General features: G+C 41.6%; 1 protein-coding gene across 4 annotated transcripts in view; it reads right to left on the bottom strand.

The window, feature by feature from the left end:
• Nucleotides 1-260: 260 nt before the first annotated feature.
• The window catches only part of MOB1A (MOB kinase activator 1A), a 29,161-nt gene continuing 5,267 nt past the window's right edge, over nucleotides 261-24,154 (bottom strand). For 2 of the 4 annotated variants that reach the window (XM_039478637.2, XM_074398138.1), the window contains exons 2-6: nucleotides 23,294-23,460; nucleotides 18,402-18,495; nucleotides 15,093-15,226; nucleotides 6,528-6,691; nucleotides 261-3,629 (exon numbers count right to left, since the gene is read on the bottom strand). In XM_039478637.2, coding sequence (XP_039334571.1) covers nucleotides 3,552-3,629; nucleotides 6,528-6,691; nucleotides 15,093-15,226; nucleotides 18,402-18,495; nucleotides 23,294-23,460 — 637 coding nt within the window. In that variant the 3' untranslated portion in view covers nucleotides 261-3,551. The remainder of the gene's footprint in view (nucleotides 3,630-6,527; nucleotides 6,692-15,092; nucleotides 15,227-18,401; nucleotides 18,496-23,293; nucleotides 23,461-24,154) is intronic. The other 2 variants (XR_012517335.1, XM_074398133.1) reach the window with 2 other exon arrangements.

The following is a 24,154-nucleotide window of genomic DNA, read 5'->3' as shown; positions in this document are numbered from 1 at the left end:
TACTATGTTTGAGAAGCTGTACTTCTAGTACAACCTCAATGCTCAGACAGAAGGCCAACAATACAATCGGAAAATCCTAATATTGGCAAAACTTAATATTACCGCCAAGATTGTTCCTCTTACCCCTGCACTACTAGGAAAACTTTACCTTTGTTACCTACATCATGGTGAATACAGATTTTGGATTTCTCATGTAAGCAGCTGTATGAGCTAGGGTTCTACAAGCCTTAGATGAAAGGAAATACTTTGTTTGCTGGAAGTCCTGTAAAATCACTTTATTCACAATCTGAAGAATGAAAGACACATTTGGCTGTCAATACAAAAACTGTAGTACAAGGAAGTTCAACTAAAAAATCTGTACATCACTGTCCAAGTTTTTTTTTGAAGGCCTGAAAATTAAAGCACCATCGGATTAACTGCATAATTTAGCAAGCACTCTTCACCCTGCGACTGTAATCATGTATGAAGAACAGAGATCAGACACTGAAGAGATGACTTCTGATTAGCCAGGGGGAAGGGAGTGAGTGTTATGGAACAGATAAACCTTGGGCATGGGGAGATAAAAGTGAGAAGAGTCAAAAAGATTGATTTCTTCAAATTGTTATCAAAGGTTGGCCCTCTAGCCAAGTCAAGAAGGGGCCATCCTCTTCTCATTATCTCCCTTTCCTCCAATTCTCCTCCCCACCTTGGCTCCCTAGCCTTGGAGTTAAACACTAATATTTAGGTGTACTGTTGGTTAAGCCAGATTGACTTGGGAACCTGGTAATGTTTTTCTTTTTATTTTTAAAAAGGACAGTCTGAGTATCAAAATACCAACGCATCTCTGATTTATGTCCTATTTATAAGCTGCCTTTACTACTGTCCTGACGTGATCGTCTTTCATTTGCTTTGGGGCTTAGAAAATAAGTGGAGAAAAGTGATAACTTTTTTTTGTTTGATAATATTTGAAATATTAGAAATAATGAGGAATGTATAAGCCGAGCTGAGAAAGTAGTTTCGTCACTTGTGGACTTAAAAAAGTAAAGCCAACAGGGTTTAAAGTTGAGAGGCAGTTCACAGCCTAAGTGACATCTAGAAACCTGCTTTCTTGTTTGCAAATGATCAACATGAACATACAAAATGGCTGACATTTGGACCTTTGGATAAGCTTAAAACATGGATTGTGGAATGTCTAATAGAGGGCTTTTCTCTCTTTTTTTTCATAATGACTGTCCCACACTTTAATTCCTCAATGATATGTGGATGCTACCTAAATCAGATGAAATGTTCTATTTCCTTTAAAATTCTGTATATATTTAAGAATTTATAGAAAATGATTATTTAGCTGGGCGTGGTGGCTCAAGCCTGTAATCCTAGCACTTTGGGAGGCCGAGGCGGGTGGATCACGAGGTCGAGAGATCGAGACCATCCTGGTCAATAAGGTGAAACCCCGTCTCTACTAAAAATACAAAAAATTAGCTGGGCATGGTGGTGTGTGCCTGTAATCCCAGCTACTCAGGAGGCTGAGGCAGGAGAATTGCTTGAACCCAGGAGGCGGAGGTTGCGGTGAGCCGAGATCGCGCCATTGCACTCCAGCCTGGGTAACAAGAGCGAAACTCCGTCTCAAAAAAAAAAAAAAAAAAAAAAAAAAAGATTATTTAAAATGGAGTTTCTAAGTAATTATTTTCTTTATAGTTTAGTGGAATAAGAAAAAAATATTCAAAAAAAACCCCATCAAATCTAACCTTTATCAAAGCCAGCAAGGAGGTTAGTAAAGTACTTTGCCAAAACCACAGCTCTGAACCGCATAGAATGCTGACGACCTGGCCGGGCGCGGTGGCTCAAGCCTGTAATCCCAGCACTTTGGGAGGCCGAGGCGGGTGGATCACAAGGTCGAGAGATCGAGACCAACCTGGTCAACACGGTGAAACCCCATCTCTACTAAAAATACAAAAAATTAGCTGGGCATGGTGGCGCATATCTGTAATCCCAGCTACTCGGGAGGCTGAGGCAGGAGAATCGCCTGAGCCCAGGAGGCGGAGGTTGCGGTGAGCCGAGATCGCGCCATTGCACTCCAGCCTGGGTAACAAGAGCGAAACTCCGTCTCAAAAAAAAAAAAAAAAAAAAAAAAGAATGCTGACGACCTTAAAGCTTTGCCAGTTTGGCAAGTCTTCCAGTATAAGAACTGTTGTGCCTCAGTACATTTTAAATAGACTGCTAGAGTTTACTATATCCTAGGAACCAAATAAAAAATAAATGTTTTCTTCACTTAAGGGGAAGGTTTTTATATCCCAATAGAAACAGGAATTTCAAGTTTTGATACAAAAACAATTAAGATAAAACCCAAGTGGGAGCTCAGTCCATCTTTTGAATATTAACAGAATGAGGAATTTTTTAAACTTATTTCTCCCATTTTGTCTCTTTAAACACATACACTCACTCACTCTCTCAAGAATAGGTAGCACACCAAAACTTTAGCTGTGTTGTAAGATGTGTACACCTTCACGGTTTATTGTGGTTTTCCTTAAGTTTTATCCTCATTAGAAAGTTCATGCATTTCTACACTATTCTTCACTAAGGCTCAAGACACAATAAAAACATAGAAGTAATTTTTTTAATAAAAGGAAATAAAATAATCAAGTACTCTGAGTATTTTCCTCCATTCTCTTATTCAGAATTTCAAGGCCTCTAAAAAATAATGATATAATAAAAATAGTGGTTTTGAGATCTAAATTTGTTACAATATTTTGGATTCCTTTTCTCAGCCAAAAGCTACTATTTGAATGAAGCTTTTCAGACTACAAGCCTGGAAGACCATCCTTAGAAGACATAAAAAAATTACTTCTGATATACACACTCCTAATAATTTAGACAGATGTGAAAACAATTCCAAATAAAGATCAAAAAATAAAGTCCCTGTAAAAATAACTTTGGTTGCTCCCACCCACACATGCCATATGATGATTTAAACTGCAATCATGAATTTTGAAAAAATATACGTATCTTATCTATAAAAACACTACCATACAAACCTGAAACTAAAATGTTATCTGAAGTGACACACATGTTCTAAATCTCAAGGATACTTAAAAATACATTTTTTATTTGTAAAATAAAAGAATAAAACCAATCTGATTGTGTTATTAGGAAATTTGTTCTAGAAACTTATTCATAAATTATTGATGGAAATGCTTAATGTCCATTATGCTGTCACTTAAAATAGATTCAATCATTTTCTTGTAAAGAAATGACAGTAAAATGAGTAAAAGAATAATAAGTAAACTTATAAACTACAGGTTAATCATCACATATTACAACCAGGTATGACTCTGTGATAATAATAGGAGTCATACTTGGTTGCTATCACAGTACTTATGATCTGGCTGTGTCCTTAAGGTCTTACTTGGAAACTATCATGCCAACCTACCTTTGGGATAATTTTATCAGTAGACACAGACAATGGGTATCTTTTTATCCTGTTAATGTTTGTCTCACTAGTCTGTAACAGATAGCAATGAAATAGTTCTAGCAATAGATGAAGCAAGAGGGTAACTGTGTTCTAAAAGAAACATTTATCTGTCTTTTGATCCAAGTTTCTCTATTAATTCTTGAAGAGGTGCCAGCTCACGCCTATCAATCAGATTAAACTCCTAAAAAAAGAAGAAAAATAACATTTAAAAATGGATCTAAAACTGAAACTCTTTAATTATCTTCTGGAGAAGGGATTCCCAACCCTAGTTTTCTGAAGTCCAAAAGAATCATGAAATAACCTCTGTGATCATTTTAAAATAGGTATTCATTCTTGTCTTCTTTTATTTTTTTTCTTTTTTTTTTTTTTTGTACAGATGTGGTCTCACTATTTGCTAAGGCTGATACTAAACTTTGGCTTCAAGTGATCTGCCCACCTTGGCATCCCAAAGCGCTGGGATTATAGGGGTGGGCCACCATGCCTGGCCCTCTTTTTAAAAATATAGGTGTGACATTGTGATATGTATTTGGTTTTCCTCCCCGTTTCCTGACACATAGCTTGTAAAACCCTTGGTGGAATTACCAGAGTGGTAAGAGTATCTTGTATGCTAATAAGATGACTAGTGACTGGGGGCTCCTATAAAGCTTCAGGATGGGAACTGGTCAACCTTCAGCCAGCCCTCTCTCTTCCCAGATCACAGCCTCTGGGGAGGGGAGAGGGCTGGCTAAAGGCTGAGTTGATCACCAATGGCCAATTATTTAATCAATCATGGCCAAGTAATGAAGCTTCCAGAAAAACACAAAAAAAAAGGGCTCAGGAGAGCTTCTGGACAGCTGGACGCATGGAGGTTCCTGGAGCATGGCATGCCTGGAGAGAGCATGGAAACCCTTTCTCTGCTGGCCCTACACATCTCTTCCATCTAGCTGTTCATCTGTATCTTTTGTAACATCTTTCATAATAAATGGGTAGAGATAAGTATTTCCCTGAATTCTATGAGCTGCTCTAGCAAATTAATCAAACCCAAGGGGAGGGAGATTGTACGAACCCTGGTTTACAGTCAGAGGTATAGATGACAATCTATTACTTTTGATTGATATCCAAAGTGGGGGGCAGTCTTGTGTGACTGAGCTCTCAACTTGTAGGGTCTGATGCTACCTCCAGATAGTATCAGAACGTAATCAAATTATAGGATATTCATCTGGTATCCACTGTATAAATGACCATTTGCTTGGTATGTGAGGGACAGTCCCCATGTCTGGTCACAGAAGCATTCTGTGTGGTGAGAGTACAGGAGAAAAAAGGGAGTTTGTTTTACAATATTCTTATAATAGGAGACTTATTAAAGAAGCAACTCAGTATCAGTATGATCCTCACTTTGTTAAATATTGAAATCAAAACTATATATATATATATATATATATATATATATATATATATATATTTAAATGTACATAGAAATTACCTCTGGGCATGGTGGCTCATGCCTATAATTCCAGCACTTTGGGAGGACGAGGCAGGTGGATCACTTGAGGATCACTTTTTATAAAAATATAAAAATTATCTGGGTGCCTGCAATCCCAGCTATTTGGGAGGCTGAGGCAGGAAAACTGCTTGAACCCAGGAGAGAAAGGTTGCAGTGAGGCAATATCATGCCATTGCATTCCAGCCTGGGCAACAGAGCAAGACTCTGCATCCCCCGCTACCCCGAAAAAGAAACTACCTGAAAACTACAAACTGAACTTTTGATAAAGGGGCAGTAGACCTTTATGCAACAATCTGAGAAGGAAGATCAGGAAGAGCATGGTACAGTACACAGAACTATAATATGCAGTATCTACTATAAAGCTACCAGGAAATATCCAGACAGACATATATATGTAATGCAATATGCAAAATACAAGGATCTCTAAGTTAGGCTAAAGGCGTACCAATTCTTTGACATCTTTTTCAAACAATGTGAATTATTTTTCGATTTTTAAAAGTTCCAGTTCTCACCAGGTGCACTGGCTCAGGCCTGTAATCCCAGCACTCTGGGAGGCCGAGGTGGGTGGATCACCTGAGGTCAAGAGTTTGAGACCAGCCTGGCCAACATGGGGAAACCCCGTCTCTACTAAAAATACAAAAATTAGCTGAGCATGGGGTTGGGCACCTGTAATGCCAGGTATTTGGGAGGCTGAGGTAGGAGAATCGCTTGAACCAGGGAGGCAGCAGTTGCAGTTAGCTGAGATCGTGCCACTGCATTCCAGCCTGGGTGACAAAGCAAGACTCTGTCTCAAAAAAAAAATAAAAAGTTCCAATTCTGACTAAGGTCCATAAAGCAACAGGCCACAGCCCTGAATGATATATCCTAACCACAGACCTAGGGAGGCCAGAAGCAGAAATCGCAAATAAGCAGAAGGCCCAAAATAGGCCTTATTTGTTCTAGGTGGGCCCCAAAATAGGCCTGCCTATTTTTTATCTACACATGAAAAATATCTTATCTTCTGAATACTCTGGAAAGCCAGACATTTCTTTCTGAAAGTAATAGTCCCAACTTTATTTTATTAAAGGGCTACTTTCATTTTCCTGCTGCCTATGAAAAGATTTTTATAAAAAATACCTTTTGTCCGGGTGCAGTGGCTCATGCCTGTAATCCCAGTACTTGGGGACGCCAAGGCAGGCCGATCATGAGGTCAGGAGTTCAAGACCACCCTGACCAACGTGGTGAAACCCCATCTCTACCAAAAGTACAAAAATAAGCTGGGTATGGTGACATGCGTGTGTAATCCTAGCTACCTGGGAGGCTGAGGCAGGAGAATCACTTGAACCCAGGAGGTGGAGGTTGCAGTGAACCAAGATTGTTCCACTGCACTCCAGCCTGGTGACAGAGAGAGGCTCTGTTTCCAAAAAAAAAAAAAGATACCTTTTTATACTGCCGCACACATCAATAAACAATGTGGAAAAGAGAACAAAACAGAAAAGAGAAGCTTGCCTGTAACTGGCTCTACATGTATAAATAAGACACACTGCTCTTTATTGAAGTTCCCATTTCAAACAAGTCCAAGTCACAGGACACAGAAATCGACATGGTTCAACTTACCTGAACAAAGAAAATAAAGTGCTTAAAGGAGGTGTTGAGGTGGGCCTCCTCCTGCAGCTGCATCACAGAATCAAAGTGCTGGTGATAAATATGGGCATAAACCCTGAACAGGCGCTTTAGAATAGTCTTTGCCACAGACATAAAGTTTTTGGGAAACGGGACACCTATAATTAAATACACATATATAACAATTAGTCTGTTATCTAATTTAACAGCAGAAAGTTGTTTGTGATAGGGTCTCACTTTGTCACCCAGGATGGAGTGCAGTGGTATAATCTCAGCTCACTGCAGCCTCAACCTCCTGGGCTCAAGCTATCCTCCCACCTCAACCACTGCTCCATCCCCCCAAGTAACTTGAACTACAGGTGCATGCTATTACCCCCAACTAACTTTTTGTATTTTTTGTAGAGATGGGCTTTGCTATGTTGCCCAGGCTACTCTTGAACTCCTAAGCTCAAGCGATCTGCCTGCCTCAGCCTCCAAAAGTGCTGGGATTACGGGCGTGAGCCAACATGCCCAGCCTAACAGTAGAAAGTTTACACACTGCCATGAGCCCCTGCAACATATAAACACACATATTCACAAATATACACAAACCTACCTCTGTGTGTGTGTGTGTGTGTGTGTGTGTGTGTGTGTGTGTGTTTTAATTAGAGACAGAGTCTCACTGTCGCCAGGCTGAAGTACAGTAGTGCAGTAGTGTGATCTCGGCTCACTGCAACCTCTGCCTCCCAGGTTCAAGTGATTCCCCTGCCTCAGCCTCCCAAGTAGCTGGGACTACAGGCGCGTGCCACCATGCCTGGCTAATTTTTTGTATTTTTTGTACAGATGGGGTTTTATCGTGTTAGCCAAGATGTTCTCAATCTCTTGACCTTGTGATCCACCTGCCTAAGCCTCCCAGAGTGCAGGGATTATAAGCGTGAGCCACCATGCCTAGCCTCTGTATATATTTCTTAAAGACAAGGCAATGAAAACCCAAACCAATGTCCTCACAAAGTACCACGTTTTTTCTCACTGTCTTAGGCAGAGGTATCAAATTATGTAAGATGCTATTGAATCAAAGATCAAAAATCCACTAGTTTCAGTTTTGTTTTGTTTTTTCTTTGGAGACAGTCTGCTCTGTCACCTAGGCTGGAGTTCAGTAGCACAATCACGGCTCATTGCAACCTCCACCTCCCGGGGTCACGCAGTCCTTCCACCTCAGCCTCCCAAGTAACTGGGACTATAGGTGCCTCCCAAGTAACAGGCACCACTATGCCTGGCTAAATTTTGTTTTTTTAGTAGAGATGGGATTTTGCCATGTTGGTCAGGCTGGTCTCGAACTCCTAGCCTCAAGTGATCTGCCTGCCTCGGCCTCCCAAAGTGCTGGGATTTAGTTCTTTAATATTAGAGAGTTTCTTTCTGAAATTAAATGCAACAAGAGTATTTTGATTATAAATGTTTTTACTTTTTGTAATTTGTAACTCTAAAGAAATTACACTGGCTCAGCACAGTGGCTCATGCCTGTAATCCCAGTATGTTGAGGGGGTGAGGTAGGCAGACTGCCTGAGCTTATGAGTTCAAGATCAGCCTGAGCAACAAGGTAAAACCTCATCTCTTAGGAAAAACGAAATTACATATATATGCACTCTCAATGAGGACTGAAAACTCTCCTAAGCAAAAGAAAAAGGTGGCCAGGCACAGTGGCTCACACCTGTAATCCCAGCACTTTGGGAAGCCAAGGCAAGCAGATCACAAGGTCAGGGGTTCAAGACCAGCCTGGCCAAAGAGACCAGTCTGGCCAAGATGGTGAAACCCCATCTCCACTAAAAATACAAAAATTAGCTGGGCATGGTGGCGTGCCCCTGTAGTCCCAGCTAATTGGGAGGCTGAGGCAGGAGAATTGCTTGAACCCGGGAGGTGGAGGTTGCAGTGAGCCGAGACTGCCTCACTGGACTCCAGACTGGTGACAGAGCAAGAGTCCATCTCAAAAAAAAAAAGAAAAAAGAAAGAAAGAAAGAAAGAAAGAAAACAACTGGGGTAGAGTTTGGTGGGGATCCAACTGGTTACCTTCCTGAGAATTTTTGTTGACAATACCAAAGTCCATTAGAAAACAAGGACAGGCATGGCGAGGCACGGTGGCTCATGTGTGTAATTCTAGCACTTTGGGAAGCCGAGGCAGGCAGATCACATGAGGCCAGGAGTTTTGAGACCAGCCTGACCAACATGGCAAAACCCCATTTCTACTAAAAATACAAAAAATTAGCCGGGTGTGGTGGCATACACCTGTTAGTCCCAGCTACTTGGGAGACTGAGGCATGAGAATTCCTGAAACCTGGGAGGCAGAGGTTACCACAAGCCACAATCATGCCACTGCACTCCAGCCTGGGCGACTGAACAAGGCTCCATCTAGAAAAAAGAAAAAAAAAAAAAAAAAGAAAGAAAGAAAGGGCCTGGGTGCAGTGGCTCAAGCCTGTAATCCCAGCACTTTGGGAGGCCGAGGCGGGTGGATCACGAGGTCGAGAGATCAAGACCATCCTGGTCAACATGGTGAAACCCCGTCTCTACCAAAAATACAAAAAATTAGCTGGGCATGGTGGCATGTGCCTGTAATCCCAGCTACTCAGGAGGCTGAGGCAGGAGAATTGCCTGAACCCAGGAGGCGGAGGTTGCGGTGAGCCGAGATCATACCATTGCACTCCAGCCTGGGTAACAAGAGCGAAACTCCGTCTCAAAAAAAAAAAAAGAAAGAAAGAAAGGAAAGAGAAACAGAGAGGAGAAAGACAATACAATTAGCACTGACTACAGTAAATAAACATATTAAGACATAAGAAAGCTTCTGCTTCCAAAATAACCTGCATTAGTTGGCCTCAATGGCCTGTTCCATGATACTACTCTAGAAACACATTCTTTTTACAATCGTTCAGAAAACAAAGGCTTAAAACACTCTTTCCCTGCATTTTTTCCCAGCCACCTCTCGATAATCTGAAACTTAACTATATTTTGCTGATTTCTGTGGTTATTCGCCATCACCACCCGAGTCCTAGTTAACTTGACTTTTCAAACATTATCCTGGAGCTTATAGGCATGTTTTCCTGGGAAGGATCCTGTATGCATGTGCTGAAAAAGCAGATTTCTGGCCAGGTGCAGTAGCTTATGCCTGTAATCTCAAGCTCTTTGGGAGACTGAAGCAGAAAGGCTGCTTGGGCCCAGGAGTTTGAGACCATCCTAGGCAACATAGTGAGACCGCATGTTTACAAAAAATTTAAAAATTACCTGGGCATGGTGGCATACATGCCTGTGGTCTCAGCTACTCAGGTGGCTGATGTAGGAGGACCACCTGAGCCTGGGAGTCAAGGCTACAGTGAGCTGTAACTGTACCACTGCACTCTACCCTGGGCAACAGAGTAAGACTCTATCTCAAAAAAAAAGCAGATTTCAAAATCAAATGTCCTTCCTATCAGAATATATAAATGGGCATCCTTCTAATAAAGGAATATTAATAATTTGCATGTATTAGTAAAAAAATTGATAATAAACAGTTCTGTCTGAGACTAAATAACTAGCAAAAGTAAGTATGTAGATAATAGCCTAATGGGAGGGGAGTGGGAGTGAGAGGTGGTGGATAAGAATGAATTATTTAAGAATGAGAAAGTAGCCGGGCGCGGTGGCTCAAGCCTGTAATCCCAGCACTTTGGGAGGCTGAGGCGGGTGGATCACGAGGTCAAGAGATCGAGACCATCCTGGTCAACATGGTGAAACCCCATCTCTTCTAAAGATACAAAAAAATTAGCTGGGCATGGTGGCACATGCCTGTAATCCCAGCAACTCAGGAGGCTGAGGCAGGAGAATTGCTTGAACACAGGAGGCGGAGGTTGCGGTGAGCCGAGATCCCGCCATTGCACTCCAGCCTGGGTAACAAGAGTGAAACTCCGTCTCAAAAAAAAAAAAAAAAAAAGGAGAAAGTGAGAAAAGAGCTAGGCACAGTGGCTCACACCTGTTAATCCCAGCACTTTGGGAGGCAGAGGAGGGTGAATCACCTGAGGTCAGGAGTTTGAGACCAGCCTGGCCAACATGGTGAAACCTGTCTCTACCAAAAACTACAAAACTAGCCAGGTGTGGTGGCAGGCCCCTGTAGTCCCAGCTACTCGGAGGCCGAGGCACGAAAATCACTTGAACCTGGGAAGTGGAGGTCACAATGAGCCAAGACTGTGCCATTGCCCTCCAACCTGGGTGACAGAGCGAGACCCTGTCTCCAAAAAAAAGAAAAAAAAAAAAGTGAGAAAAGAGGACAAAATCAAAATTATTCTTTACCTTCCAAAGGGGAGACTTTGGCCGGGCGCGGTGGCTCAAGCCTGTAATCCCAGCACTTTGGGAGGCTGAGGCGGGTGGATCACGAGGTCAAGAGATCGAGACCATCCTGGTCAACATGGTGAAACCCCATCTCTACTAAAAATACAAAAAATTAGCTGGGCATGGTGGCACGTGCCTGTAATCCCAGCTACTCGGGAGGCTGAGGCAGGAGAATTGCCTGAACCCAGGAGGCGGAGGTTGCGGTGAGCCGAGATCGCGCCATTGCACTCCAGCCTGGGTAACAAGAGCGAAACTCCGTCTCAAAAAAAAAAAAAAAAAAAACCAAAGGGGAGACTTTAATGAATAAAGAAATAAGTAATTTGTTTAAAACTAAACACTTTCCATGCTGAATTTAACAGATATATTCAAGCACAGTCAATATAAAATAAAGATATGTGATAAAGGAAAAAGGTTTAACAGCAGAATGGAAAAACTTACCAAGAGCAAACAGACCAAGTGTAACAACTTGGGAAAAAACTTTTTCCTGAAAAATCCTCTATACGACTGCAAAAAGGAATTCAAAATATGTTGTTCATAAAATACCCTTAAGTTGAAAATAACAAGGATTGATCTCATCCATAAAAACTGATTTCAAACTTCTAATCAAAATATTAACAAATAAATACTCGCCGGGCGTGGTGGCTCAAGCCTGTAATCCCAGCACTTTGGGAGGCCGAGGTGGGTGGATCACAAGGTCAAGAGATTGAGACCATCCTGGTCAACATGGTGAAACCCCATCTCTACTAAAAATACAAAAAATTAGCTGGGCATGGTGGCGCGTGCCTGTAATCCCAGCTACTCAGGAGGCTGAGGCAGGAGAATTGCCTGAACCCAGGAGGCGGAGGTTGCGGTGAGCCGAGATCATGCCATTGCACTCCAGCCTGGGTAACAAGAGCGAAACTCCGTCTCAAAAAAAAAACAAATAAATACTCTTCCAGCAGAACTTTTTTAAAAAATGGAGAAAGCGTTATGGTCATCAGCAACAGATACTGGTAAAGCATCTGATAAAACTCTACAACCATTCCTCATTTAAAAAAAAAAATTTGTGGCTGGGGGCAGTGGCTCATTCCTGTAATCCCAGCACTTTGGGAGGCTGAGGCAGACAAATCACGAGGTCAAGAGATCGAGACCATCCTGACCAACATGGTGAAACCCCATCTTTACTAAAAAAAATACAAAAATAAGCTGGGCATGGTGGCGCGCGCCTGTGGTCCTAGCTACTTGGGAGGCTGAGGCAGGGGAATTGCTTGAACCAGGGAGGTGGAGGTTGCAGTGAGCTGAGATCGTGCCACTGCACTCCAGCCTGGTGCCTGGTGACACAGAGACTCTGTCTCAAAAAAAAAAAAAAAAAAAAAAAAAAAATTTGTAATATAAATGGTGCATATTTTTCATTAACACAATTTTTAAAAAAATCTATACACTTCTAGCCCAAAGCCAACATTTCTGCTTACTGCTGAAATGCTACAAGTACTTGCATAATAGTAAGAAAGCAAGAAACGGATGTTTGCCATCATCACCATTACTTGGCATTAGCTGGAAATAACACTGAGTGCAATCATTTAAGTGTAAAACAAGAATGTATTATCAGAAAGGAAGAGGCAAAATGAACAATATCTTACATGACACGCTTGTATACTTTAAAAATTCAAGAGAACCGACCAAAAACTAACAGAAAAAGAGTCTAATGTTTAATTATAAAATTTAAATAAGATCTACAGCGAGTCTACCAGTGGCTCACACCTGTAATCCCAACACTTTTGAGGGGCTGAGATGGGAGCGGTGCTTGAGTCCTGGAGTTCGAGACTAGCCTGGACAACAAAATGAGACCTCATCTCTATAAAAAGTAAAATTAGCCAGGTGTAGTGGTGCGTGGCTATAGTCCCAGCTACTTGAGAGGCTACAGTAGGAGGATCTCTGGAGCCCAGGAAGTCAAGGCTCCACTGAGCTGTGATCATACCCCTGCACTCCAGCCTGGTCAACAGAGTGAGACACTGCCTCAAAAACGAATAAAAAATAAATTAAAAAATAAAAACTAACAGCTTTCCTATACACCAAGTAAGAAGCTGGAAACCAGATTATCAATAAAAGACATAAAATGCCTAGAATAAAATTAAGAAACTTGAAAGACTGACATAAACTACAGAATTTTACAAGAGAAAATAAAGCTAAAGACATGAATAAATGGACAATATCTTGTTCTTGGCTAGGAAGATTCAGTAAAGAGAAAAAGAATCCCTGTCTATAAAAATTAAATATAGTCGGCCAGGTGCAGTGGCTCACACCTGTAACCCAACACTTTGGGAGCCCAAGGCAGGTGGATTATCTGAGGTCAGGAGTTTGAAACCAACCTGACCAACATGGAGAAACCCCATCTCTGCTAAAAATACAAAATTAGCTGGGCGTGGGGGCGCATGCCTGTAATCCCAGCTACTCAAGAGGCTGAGTCAGGTGAATCACTTAATCCCGGGAAGCGGAAGTTTTGGTGAGCCAAGATCATGCCATTGCACTCCAGCCTGGACAGTAAGAGTGAAACTCAGGCCCCCCGCCAAAAAAAATTAAATATAGTCATAATTAAAATCTATTTTTTTTTTACCTTGACAAAATGTTTCTAAGTTCTTTGGAAAAACAAATATCCCAGAATAGCTGTGAATATTCTGAAAAAGAAGAGCAAGGAAGGGAGACTATCCTTACAAGATGCTAACATATGCATGCCCACAGTCACTAGAAGTGTGGAATTTCTAAAGGAATGGATAAAGGGACTAAAACACAGAAAAGTAGGTGGCAATTTGTTGTGTGCATAAGATAATCCGGGGAGAAAAGGCAAATGTGTTTAATAAATGGTATTGGGACAAACTGGTTAGTATTTTTATTTGGAAAAAAATTAATGTAGCATTCAGAGAAAAAAAACCTTCCTGCCCAGGCCTGGTGGCTCACGCCTGTAATCCCAGCACTTTGGGATGCCAAGGCAGGTAGATCACTTGAGGTTAGGAGTTCATGACCAGCTGGCAAACATGGTAAAACCCTGTCTCTCTCTAATACAATACAAAAATTAGCCAATGCTGTAAGTACTTGGATGTAAATAAAATATTTTAAAAAAAGAAAAAAAAAAAAATTAGCCAGGTGTGGTGACATGCACCTGTAGTCCCAACTACTAGGGAGGCTTAGGCAGGAGAATCGCTTGAACCTGGGAGGTGGAGGTTGCAGTGAGCCAAGATCGTGCTGCTGCACTCCAGCCTGGGCAACAGACTGAGACTCTGTCTCAAAAAAAGAAAAGAAAACATGAAGAAGAAAAGAAAAAAACAAGATTTTCATAATCCTGAAGAAGGGAAAAGTTTTCTAATTGTTATATTAAAATCAAGTCACAAAAGATATAATGAATAGGACAAAATAATAAGGTTGTATATAGCAAAAATACTCCATGAACAAAATGAGACAAAAGGTAACCCAGGGAAAAATATATACGACATGTATGACAAAGCGCTAATATCTTTTACGCCAAAACAGATGAAAGCTATAAACAGAAAACAATCAATAACACAAAAAAATGCTAAAATGCTCAATCTCATCAATACTTTTTTTTTTTTTTTTTTTTTTTTTGAGACAGAGTCTTGCTTCGTCCCCAGGCACCAGGCTGGAGTGCAGTGGTGCAATCTCAGCTCACTGCAACGTCTGCCTCCCGGGTTCAAGCAATTCTCCTGCCTCAGCCTCCCGAGTAGCTGGGACTACAGGCACGTGCCACCACACCCAGGTAATTTTTTTATTTTTAGTAGAGACTGGGTTTCACCATGTTGGCCAGGATGGTCTCGATCTCTTGACCTCGTGATCCACCCACCTTGGCCTCCCAAAGTGCTGGGATTACAGGCGTCAGCCACAGTGCCTGGCCTCATCAGTACTTTTTAAATGTACATTAAAACAGAAATTTAATCAAATTAGAAAATATTAAAAAATGAGTAATAACGAGTGTTCGTGAAGAAATACAGCCAAACACAAACATGGCTGGAGAAGTGCACGTTGGTACAAACTTTTTGGAGGAGAATTTGGCAGTCTCTACTAGTATAACAATGTTAAAAAGAGAAACAGGCTGGATACACTGTGGGAAGCCAAGGCAGGAGGATCACTTGAGGCCAGGAGTTTGAGACCAGCCTGGACAACAGAGTGAGACACCCCATCTCTATTTATATTAATAAAATAAAATTTTTAAAAAAGAAAGAATACTTCTACAATGTAACTCACCAATCTTAGAAGGAAAAAGAGTTTCATCATCAAGCTGATCCTGAACCCAAGTCATCAAATAGTCAATGTATTTTGGTGCAGAACATTTGATTGGCTTTTTAATATTAGTACCATCTGCCCAATGATATTCATATCTGGAGAGAAAAAATGTTTTACTGATAAATTTTTCAAAAATATTAACAAATGTGCAAGTTGTAATTAAAACAGGTTCATTCACATTTTGTCAACAGAAGTTATAGCTAACTTTAATAAATCACCTAAAGCAGGCGTCCCCAAACTGCGGCCCCCTGAGGCCATTTATCTGGCCCCCCCGCCGCACTTCAGGAAGGGGCACCTCTTTCATTGGTGGTCAGTGAGAGGAGCACAGTATGTGGTGGCCCTCCAACGGTCTGAGGGACAGTGAACTGGCCCCCTGTGTAAAAAGTTTGGGGTTGCCTGACCTAAAGTCTGCTGAAGATTACTGTGAGTTCCCTAGAGAATTATCCTGAAAGTGACAGTTATAACTGGAAGAAAAAAGGGGGATAATGTGGCAGGAGGAAATGCCAGGATAGATGTTTTATAAACAACACAGCCCTGGGAAACACGAAGGAACTACATTCCTGTCTGCTAAGGCAGATGGTTACTGAGGACTGGGTAAGGAGCCAATGAATCCACTACATTCTTCTGAGATTCCTGGCCATCAATTTATTATCACTGGTAGAGCCAAGATTATAAAACTCAGTTTTGTGCACCAGGTGTTAGAGATATACAATTAAGAATGTATACTGCCGGGCACGGTGGCTCACGCCTGTAATCCCAGCACTTTGGGAGGCTGAGGCGGGTGGATCACGAGGTCAAGAGATCGAGACCATCCTGGTCAACATGGTGAAACCCCGTCTCTACTAAAAATACAAAACATTAGCTGGGCATGGTGGCGCGTGCCTGTAATCCCAGCTACTCAGGAGGCTGAGGCAGGAAAATTGCCTGAACCCAGGAGGCGGAGGTTGCGGTGAGCCGAGACCACACCATTGCACTCCAGCCTGGGTAACAAGAGCGAAACTCCGTCTCAAAAAAAAAAAGAAAAAGAAAAAAAAAAAGAAAATAATAAAAGTGAAATAAAAAACCTTAGCCGGGCGCGGTGGCTCAAGCCTGTAATCCCAGCACTTTGGGAGGCCGAGGCGGGTGGATCACAAGGTCGAGAGATCGAGACCATCCTGGTCAACGTGGTGAAACCCCGTCTCTACTAAAAATACAAAAAATTAGCTGGGCATAGTGGCGCATGCCTGTAATCCCAGCTACTCAGGAGGCTGAGGCAGGAGAATTGCTTGAACCTAGGAGGCGGAGGTTGCGGTGAGCCGAGATCGTGCCATTGCACTCCAGCCTGGGTAACAAGAGCGAAACTCCGTCTCAAAAAAAAAAAAAAAAAAAAAAAAAAAAAAAAAAAAAAGAATGTATACTTTCCCCCCTTACCTTTGCTGAGCTAGAAGGATTAACAATAGTCATACAAAACATCACTGTGTAAGGCATTTTGAGCCACAGATAAGTTTAACTTTCCTGTTTAATTTCTTTTAAAGTTTGAGGAATAAAACTTAACACAACATAAAATAAAAACATTTTTCCTAAAATAGTATAATAAAAATAGGACTATAAACTCATTAGTGATCTTTTTTCCCTTACACTTGTAGCAAAGTCAGAAAAGACAATCATTTCTAAGAGGCAAACATCTTGATAACATCTATCATCACATAAAATCAGTCATTTATTATAAGAAAAAAACTGGAAGGAAACACAGCAAACATTAATCCTATCGTATGAGGGACTTAACACTATGAGTGATAGAGTTCCATCTTCTTCATTATTCTTGAAATTTATTAAAGCCCAAACATTTTTAAATCGAGCATCTTCAAGCCAGATAATTACTTCTAAAGTGTGCTGCTTTAGATACTAAAAAAATCACAAGAAAAAAATAATCAAATATTAAAGGTCAACTGAAAACTCTCCCAAGAAATTCATTTAAAAACTAGAAAGAGGAGCTGGGCGCAGTGGCTCAAGCCTGTAATCCCAGCACTTTGGGAGCCTGAGGCGGGTGGATCATGAGGTCAAGAGATTGAGACCATCCTTGGTCAACATGATGAAACCCCGTCTCTACTAAAAATACAAAAAAATTAGCTGGGCATGGTGGCACGTGCCTGTAATCCCAGCTACTCAGGAGGTTGAGGCAGGAGAATTGCCTGAACCCAGGAGGCGGAAGTTGCGGTGAGCCGAGATCGCGCCATTGCACTCCAGCCTGGGTAACGAGTGAAACTCCGTCTCAAAAAAAAAAAAAATTAAAAAAAAAACAAACAAAAAACTAGAAAGAGGAAACATAAATGTTATTAATAAAATTGAAAAAATAAAATGTTTGCTATTCAAGACAAATGTAACTCAAATTTCTGTTTACTTCTATAATAAAACATTCAGACTTACTATGATGCAATATAAAAATGAAAACGGGAGTACCCACATACCAAAGTATTTAACAGTAACTAATAGCTGGACAGCCACGGTGGCTCACGCCTTTAATACTAGCACTTTGGGGGGCCAAGGCAGGTGAATCACTTAAAGCCAGGAATTTGAGACCAGCCCTGGGCAATGTGGCGAAACTCCATCTCTACTAAAAATAAACAAATTAACTGGGAGTGGTGGTACACTCCTGTAATCCCAGCCACCTGGGAGGCTGAGGCATCAGAATCACTTGAACCTGGAAGGCAGAGGCTGCAGTGAACCAAGATCACACCACTACACTCCAGCCCGGTGACAGAGCAAGACTCTGTCTCAAAAAAATAAATAAATAAAATAAAATAAAATAAAATAAATTACAAAATAACTAAAAGCTTACAGATGAGTAGTCAACAACCAATAAAACTGAATCACGGGCCGGGCGCGGTGGCTCAAGCCTGTAATCCCAGCACTTTGGGAGGCCGAGGCGGGTGGATCACGAGGTCAAGAGATCGAGACCATCCTGGTCAACATGGTGAAACCCCGTCTCTACTAAAAATACAAAAAATTAGCTGGGCATGGTGGCGCGTGCCTGTAATCCCAGCTACTTGGGAGGCTGAGGCAGGAGAATTGCCTGAACCCAGGAGGCGGAGGCTGCGGTGAGCCGAGATCACGCCATTGCACCCCAGCCTGGGTAACAAGAGTGAAACTCCATCTCGAAAAAAAAAAAAAAAAAATACTGAATCACCTTCACACAAGCAAACAGATAACAAATCTTAATTATTTAATTGATATCAATCGGTGATAAAGTAAAAGCAATCCAAACACCTATATAATAGGCAGTATATGTACCTTGGACCTGCAGACATGACTGGACAGCTTGTTTCAGTGCAGAATTCTGTAATAGTTCCATATAACATGTTGATCTGGTTAAAGAAATCCACAGCTGCAGAGATAATAGAACTGTATTAAAATGTCTGTGTAAACACAAAATGTGAGTTGAAGCAGAAGGAAAAACAGACATTTTAGGTTCTTGGCTGAACCACTGAGACATTCAATAATCCAAAGATACTGTAAATTTTAAGTTGTCACACATAAAAAAAGTTAACTTTTAGTATACGAAGCTTTTTTTCCCAAGACAGTCTTGCTCTGTTGCCCAGGCTGGAGTGCAGTGGTATAATCTGAGCTCACTGCAACCTCTGCCTCCTACGTTCAGGTGATTCTCCTGCCTCAGCCTCCCAAGTAGGTGGGATTACAGGCCCATGCCACCATGCCCGGGTAACTGGGGGTTTTTTTGTATTTTTAGTTGTGATAGGGTTTCACCATGTTGACCAGGCTGATCTTGAACTCCTGACCTTGTGATCCACCGGCATATAACAGCAGGAAAATAAGACACTGGAGATAATTCTAACTTAATGATGACTATTGTATCATTTAAATATACAACATGGGCCAGGCTACTCAGGAGGTTGAACTGGAAGGATCCCTTGAGCCCAGGAGTTCGAGGTTGCAGTGAGCTGTGAGGAGGGTACCACCACACTCCAGCCTGGGCAACCCTGCCCCCAGAAAATTAATAAATAAAAAGTTTTAGTCTCCTGTCTAAAGCAGTACCTAAAAATAACTAGGGATTTTCCAAGTTTTTTAAAAAATAGATTTTTTTTAATGCTATCTTGTAAAAAGGAATTTTACACACAACTCCCTTGCTTATAAATATTCTGCTAAGTCATGTTTCTAAGAAAGTTAACACTTAGGTATTCAATATTCACTCAAAACGAAAAATATGCCCAGGTGGCAGCTGGTTTGGTCTAGAGCAGCTCTTCTCAAAATGTGGTCTAGGAATCCCCTAACTGAGGGAGGATCTGTAAGGTCAAACTATTTTAATTGCTCTTTTCACATTTATTCTCTCAAGAGGGCACAATAGTGTTTTCCAGAGGCTCCATGATATGTGATATCACAACAGACTGAATACAGCAGCAGATATAAGGGATCCAGCTGTGGCCAGGGGAGGTGGCTCACGCCCGTAATTCCAACACTTTGGGAGGCTGAGGCGGGTGGATCATAAGGTCAGGAGATCAAGACCATCCTTTCATCCATGGTGAAACCCCGTCTCTACTAAAAATACAGAGGACCCAGACTCCAGCTGTGGCTACAACATAGGGTTTTTGTTGTTGTTCTTGTTGTTGTGGAAATGAAGTCTTGCTCTCTTGCCCAGGCTGGAGTGCAGTGGCATGAACTTGGATCACTGCAACCTCTGACTGCTAAGTTCAAGCAAATCTCCTGTGTCAGCCTCCTAAGTAGCTGGGATTACACGTGCCGGTCACCATGCCCAGCTAATTTTTGTATTTTTAGTAGAAATGGTGTTTCGCCATGTTAGCTAGGCTGGTCTCAAATTCCTGACCTCAAGTGATCTGCCCACTTCAGCCTCCCAAAGTGCTGGGATTACAGGTGTGAGCCGTGCCTGGCTTGTATTTTATTTTTTGAATTAACACAGAATGGTATATTTATGGGAATCAATATTTTTTTAAGAGGATGAGTGGATCCTGAGACCAAGAAAATTCAGAACTGCTGATCTACAGCAGTTAAGTCTCAAAAAAACATCTAAGGCTAAAGAAGGTCAATAAATGCCTTCAGAATAACAGATGATAATCTGAATAAAGTTTTTTTAAAAGAGGTTTTTTCCTGAATAAATAATACCTCACGTGGTTCGAATTTCAAATATGTTAAAATATAGAGTGAAAAGTCTACAATCCAAACACTCCAATTCCTCTCAGACCTTACACGCAAGTAACCACTTTATTAACTTTTGTCTCCTAAATTTATTTACCCTTTCTTAGAAAAAAGGTATTACATAGTTCTGCACCTTGTTCTTTTTTCTTAACAATATGAATACGGCTTTTGAATGAAAAAACAAAAAATAAAAAAAAATTTAAATGGTGCTACTTTGGAAAACTTAAAATTACATACGTAGTTCATATTACATTTCTATTGGACAGCATTGATCAAGAAAATGATTATCAATAGCTGGTTATTACCACATAAAAAGACAACAAGGGCCAGCGTGGTGGCTCATGCCTATAATCCCAGCACTCTGGGAGGCCAACGTGGGCAGATACCTAAGGTTGGGAGTTTGAGACCAGCCTGACAAACATGGAAAAACCCTGTCTCTACTAAAACTACAAAATTAGCCAGGCGTTGTGGTGCATGCCATTAAACCCAGCTACTCAGGAGGCTGAGGCAGGAGAACCACTTGAACCTGGGAGACAGAGGTAGCAGTGAGCCGAGATGGTGCCACTGCTCTTCAGCCTGGGCAACAAGTGGGAAACTCAGTCTCAAAAAAAAAAAAGACAACTAGATCCAGTCAAAATTCCAGCAAGTTATTTTGTGGTGGACACACTGGTTCTAAAGTTTTTACTGAAAAGCAAAAGACCCAGAACAGCCAACACAATATTGAAGATCTCAAGATCAACAAAATTGGGAGGGCTGATGCTACCCAATTTTAAAACTTACTATAAAATTACAGTAATCAGGATAGTGTAGTACTGCTAATAGTGTAGTACTGGTAAGAGAAAAGACAAGTAGATCAAGGAACAGAATAGACAGCCCAGAAACAGACCCACATGAATATGGAAAACTGATTAACCCTGTAATCCCAGCACTTTGGGAGTCTGAGGCAGGTAGATTATTTGAGGCCAGGAGTTTGAGACCAGCCTGGCCAACATGGTGAATCCCTGTCTCTACTAAAAATACAAAAATTAGCCTGGCATGGTGGCAGGCACCTGTAATCCCAGCTACTCAGGAGGCTGAGGCAGGAGAATAGCTTGAACCCAGGAGGTGAACACTGCACTTTAGCTTGGGTGACAGAGCAAGACTCAATCTCAAAAACAAACAAAAACATTTGTAGGACAGTCAGGGAAAATGTGAACACTGATCAGGTATTTGGTAAGTTAAAGGTTAAGAGCACTGTCATTATCTTTACAAGTTCTTGTCTTTTAGACATACCTTATTGAAATATTTATAGATAAAATATGTCTAGGATTTGCTTAAAATAATCAAGGTGGCATACAGAAGCAGCATAATTGGTCAGAAATTGATATTTGCTGGAGCTGGATAATGGAATGAATACTTGGAATTCACTGTAGTTAAGTCTCTCTACTTTTGTATGTTTGAAATTTTCCATTAAAAAGTTTTAAACGTTCCTGGAACAGCTGAAATTCCTAATTTAAACTTTATCACCCAGAAATGAGCTCATCTCAGAAATGAGAGACTCTCACATTCAAATCTCTAGCCTTAGCATATTGTCCCATGTCATGCCCTTGTTCTCTTGAACTCAAAGTGACTTTCAGCTCAGATCCCTCCATTTTCTCCCAATCTCTCAATTCCCTCTGACACTCTTTTTTCTTTTTTTGAGACGGAGTTTCGCCCTTGTTACCCAGGCTGGAGTGCAATGGCACGATCTCGGCTCACCGCAACCTCCGCCTCCTGGGTTCAAGCAATTCTCCTGCCTCAGCCTCCTGAGTAGCTGGGATTACAGGCACGTGCCACCATGCCCAGCTAATTTTTTGTATCTTTAGTAGAGACGGGGTTTCACCATGTTGACCAGGATGGTCTCGATCTCTCGACCTTGTGATCCACCCGCCTCGGCCTCCCAAAGTGCTGGGATTACAGGCTTGAGCCACCGTGCCCGGCCTTCTTTTTTTTTTTTTTTTTTTTGAGGCGGAGTTTCACTCTTGTTACCCAGGCTGGAGTGCAATGGCGCGATCTCGGCTCACCGCAACCTCCGCCTCCTGGGTTCAGGCAATTCTCCTGCCTCAGCCTCCTGAGTAGCTGGGATTACAGGCACACGCCACCATGCCCAGCTAATTTTTTGTATTTTTAGTAGAGACAGGGTTTCACCATGTTGACCAGGATGGTCTCGATCTCTCGACCTCGTGATCCACCCGCCTCGGCCTCCCAAAGTGCTGGGATTACAGGCTTGAGCCACCGCGCCCGGCCCCTCTCTGACACTGTTTAAGTCACAACAATTAACTGACTGGCCATATGAACTGCAACTGACTTTTCTGGATATACAGGCTGATGAGTACTGCTGCAAGCGGAAGAAAAACTGTATAGATGGATTTACTACAAAGTCACAGACCATGACATGCATAATCTTTTTTTTTTTTTTTTTTTTTTTTGAGATGGAGTTTCGCTGTCGTTACCCAGGCTGGAGTGCAATGGCACGATCTCGGCTCACCGCAACCTCCGCCTCCTGGGTTCAGGCAATTCTCCTGCCTCAGCCTCCTGAGTAGCTAGGATTACAGGCACGCGCCACCACGCCCAGCTAATTTTTTGTATTTTTAGTAGAGACGGGGTTTCACCGTGTTGACCAGGATGGTCTCGATCTCTTGACCTGGTGATCCACCCATCTTGGCCTCCCAAAGTGCTGGGATTACAGGCTTGAGCCACCGCACCCAGCTAATCTTTTCATTTATCAATCTTTATCTGACCATACTCAGCTTTTCATACTACTCTCCTCAGAAATTGCCCAAAAGCACTCATCATTTCTTCTCGAGTCCCTCTATTCAACCTTACAAGCTACCACCAAGTACTCTGAAAAGAACAACATAGTTTTGGATGTATTTGTACTTAACGTTGCTTTACAGATAATCTGTTATATTGTAAGTTATATCTGTCAAAGAAAATTCATTAACCAGATTTTAGCAAAACCTTTCTGTAAAACAGCAAAGTTGCATTTTAAAACTTACTGTTTACAGCAATCCATTCATTGAGATCCTCTCCCTCAGGCAACATAACAGCTTGTCTGAGATTCCCACTTCCTAAAGTTGCTTCTGCATGTTTTAAGAGTTCATACTGATGAGATCCTTCAGGGATATTCTTCTTTGGTTTGAATGTTTTAGAAGAGCGGCTGCTGCTGTAAGGTTAAAAGTGAAAGCATGTGAATTTTTAAGACTGGAAATACAACAGGTAGAACAACATAATTTTAGACATATAAAGTGGTCTGTAAAAATAAAATAAAAAATACTATCTGGGACAGGCACAGTGGCTCATGCCTGTAATCTCAGCACTTTGGGATCATTTGAGGTCAGGAGTTCAAGACCAGCCTGAACAACATGACGAAACCTGTCTCTACTAAAAATACAAAAATTAGCTGAGCATGGTGGCACATGCCTGTAGTCTCAGCTACTCGGGGGACTGAGACAGGTGAGTCGCTTGAACCCAGAAGGCAGAGGCTGCAGTGGGCCGAGAGCGCACCACCGCACTCCAGCCCGGGAAACAGAGCGAGACTCTGACTCAAAAAAAAGAAACAAAAAAGCATGCGCTCTGAACAATGCCAAGATAGGAAGATGATGATCACAATAAAAGAATGCTTTTTTTCCCCTGCACATAAAAGCAAGATTAGCAGCACAATTTCACAAATAAGGCAATTTCACTACGTCCTCTGAAGAAGCCTGGTACAGAGAGGGTAGTTTAACCAAAGGAAAATCCTAGATTTAGTTCTTGATCTGACACTAACTGTGTCTTCTTGAGAAGCTGAACATATTTCCATTTTTTTTGTTTGAGATGTAGTCTTACTCTGTCACCCAGGCTGGAAGGTAGTGGCGTGA

Source organism: Saimiri boliviensis, chromosome 1, assembly GCF_048565385.1.
Source record: "Saimiri boliviensis isolate mSaiBol1 chromosome 1, mSaiBol1.pri, whole genome shotgun sequence".
Lineage (NCBI taxonomy): Eukaryota > Metazoa > Chordata > Mammalia > Primates > Cebidae > Saimiri > Saimiri boliviensis.
This window is presented reverse-complemented; position numbering and strand designations above follow the sequence as displayed.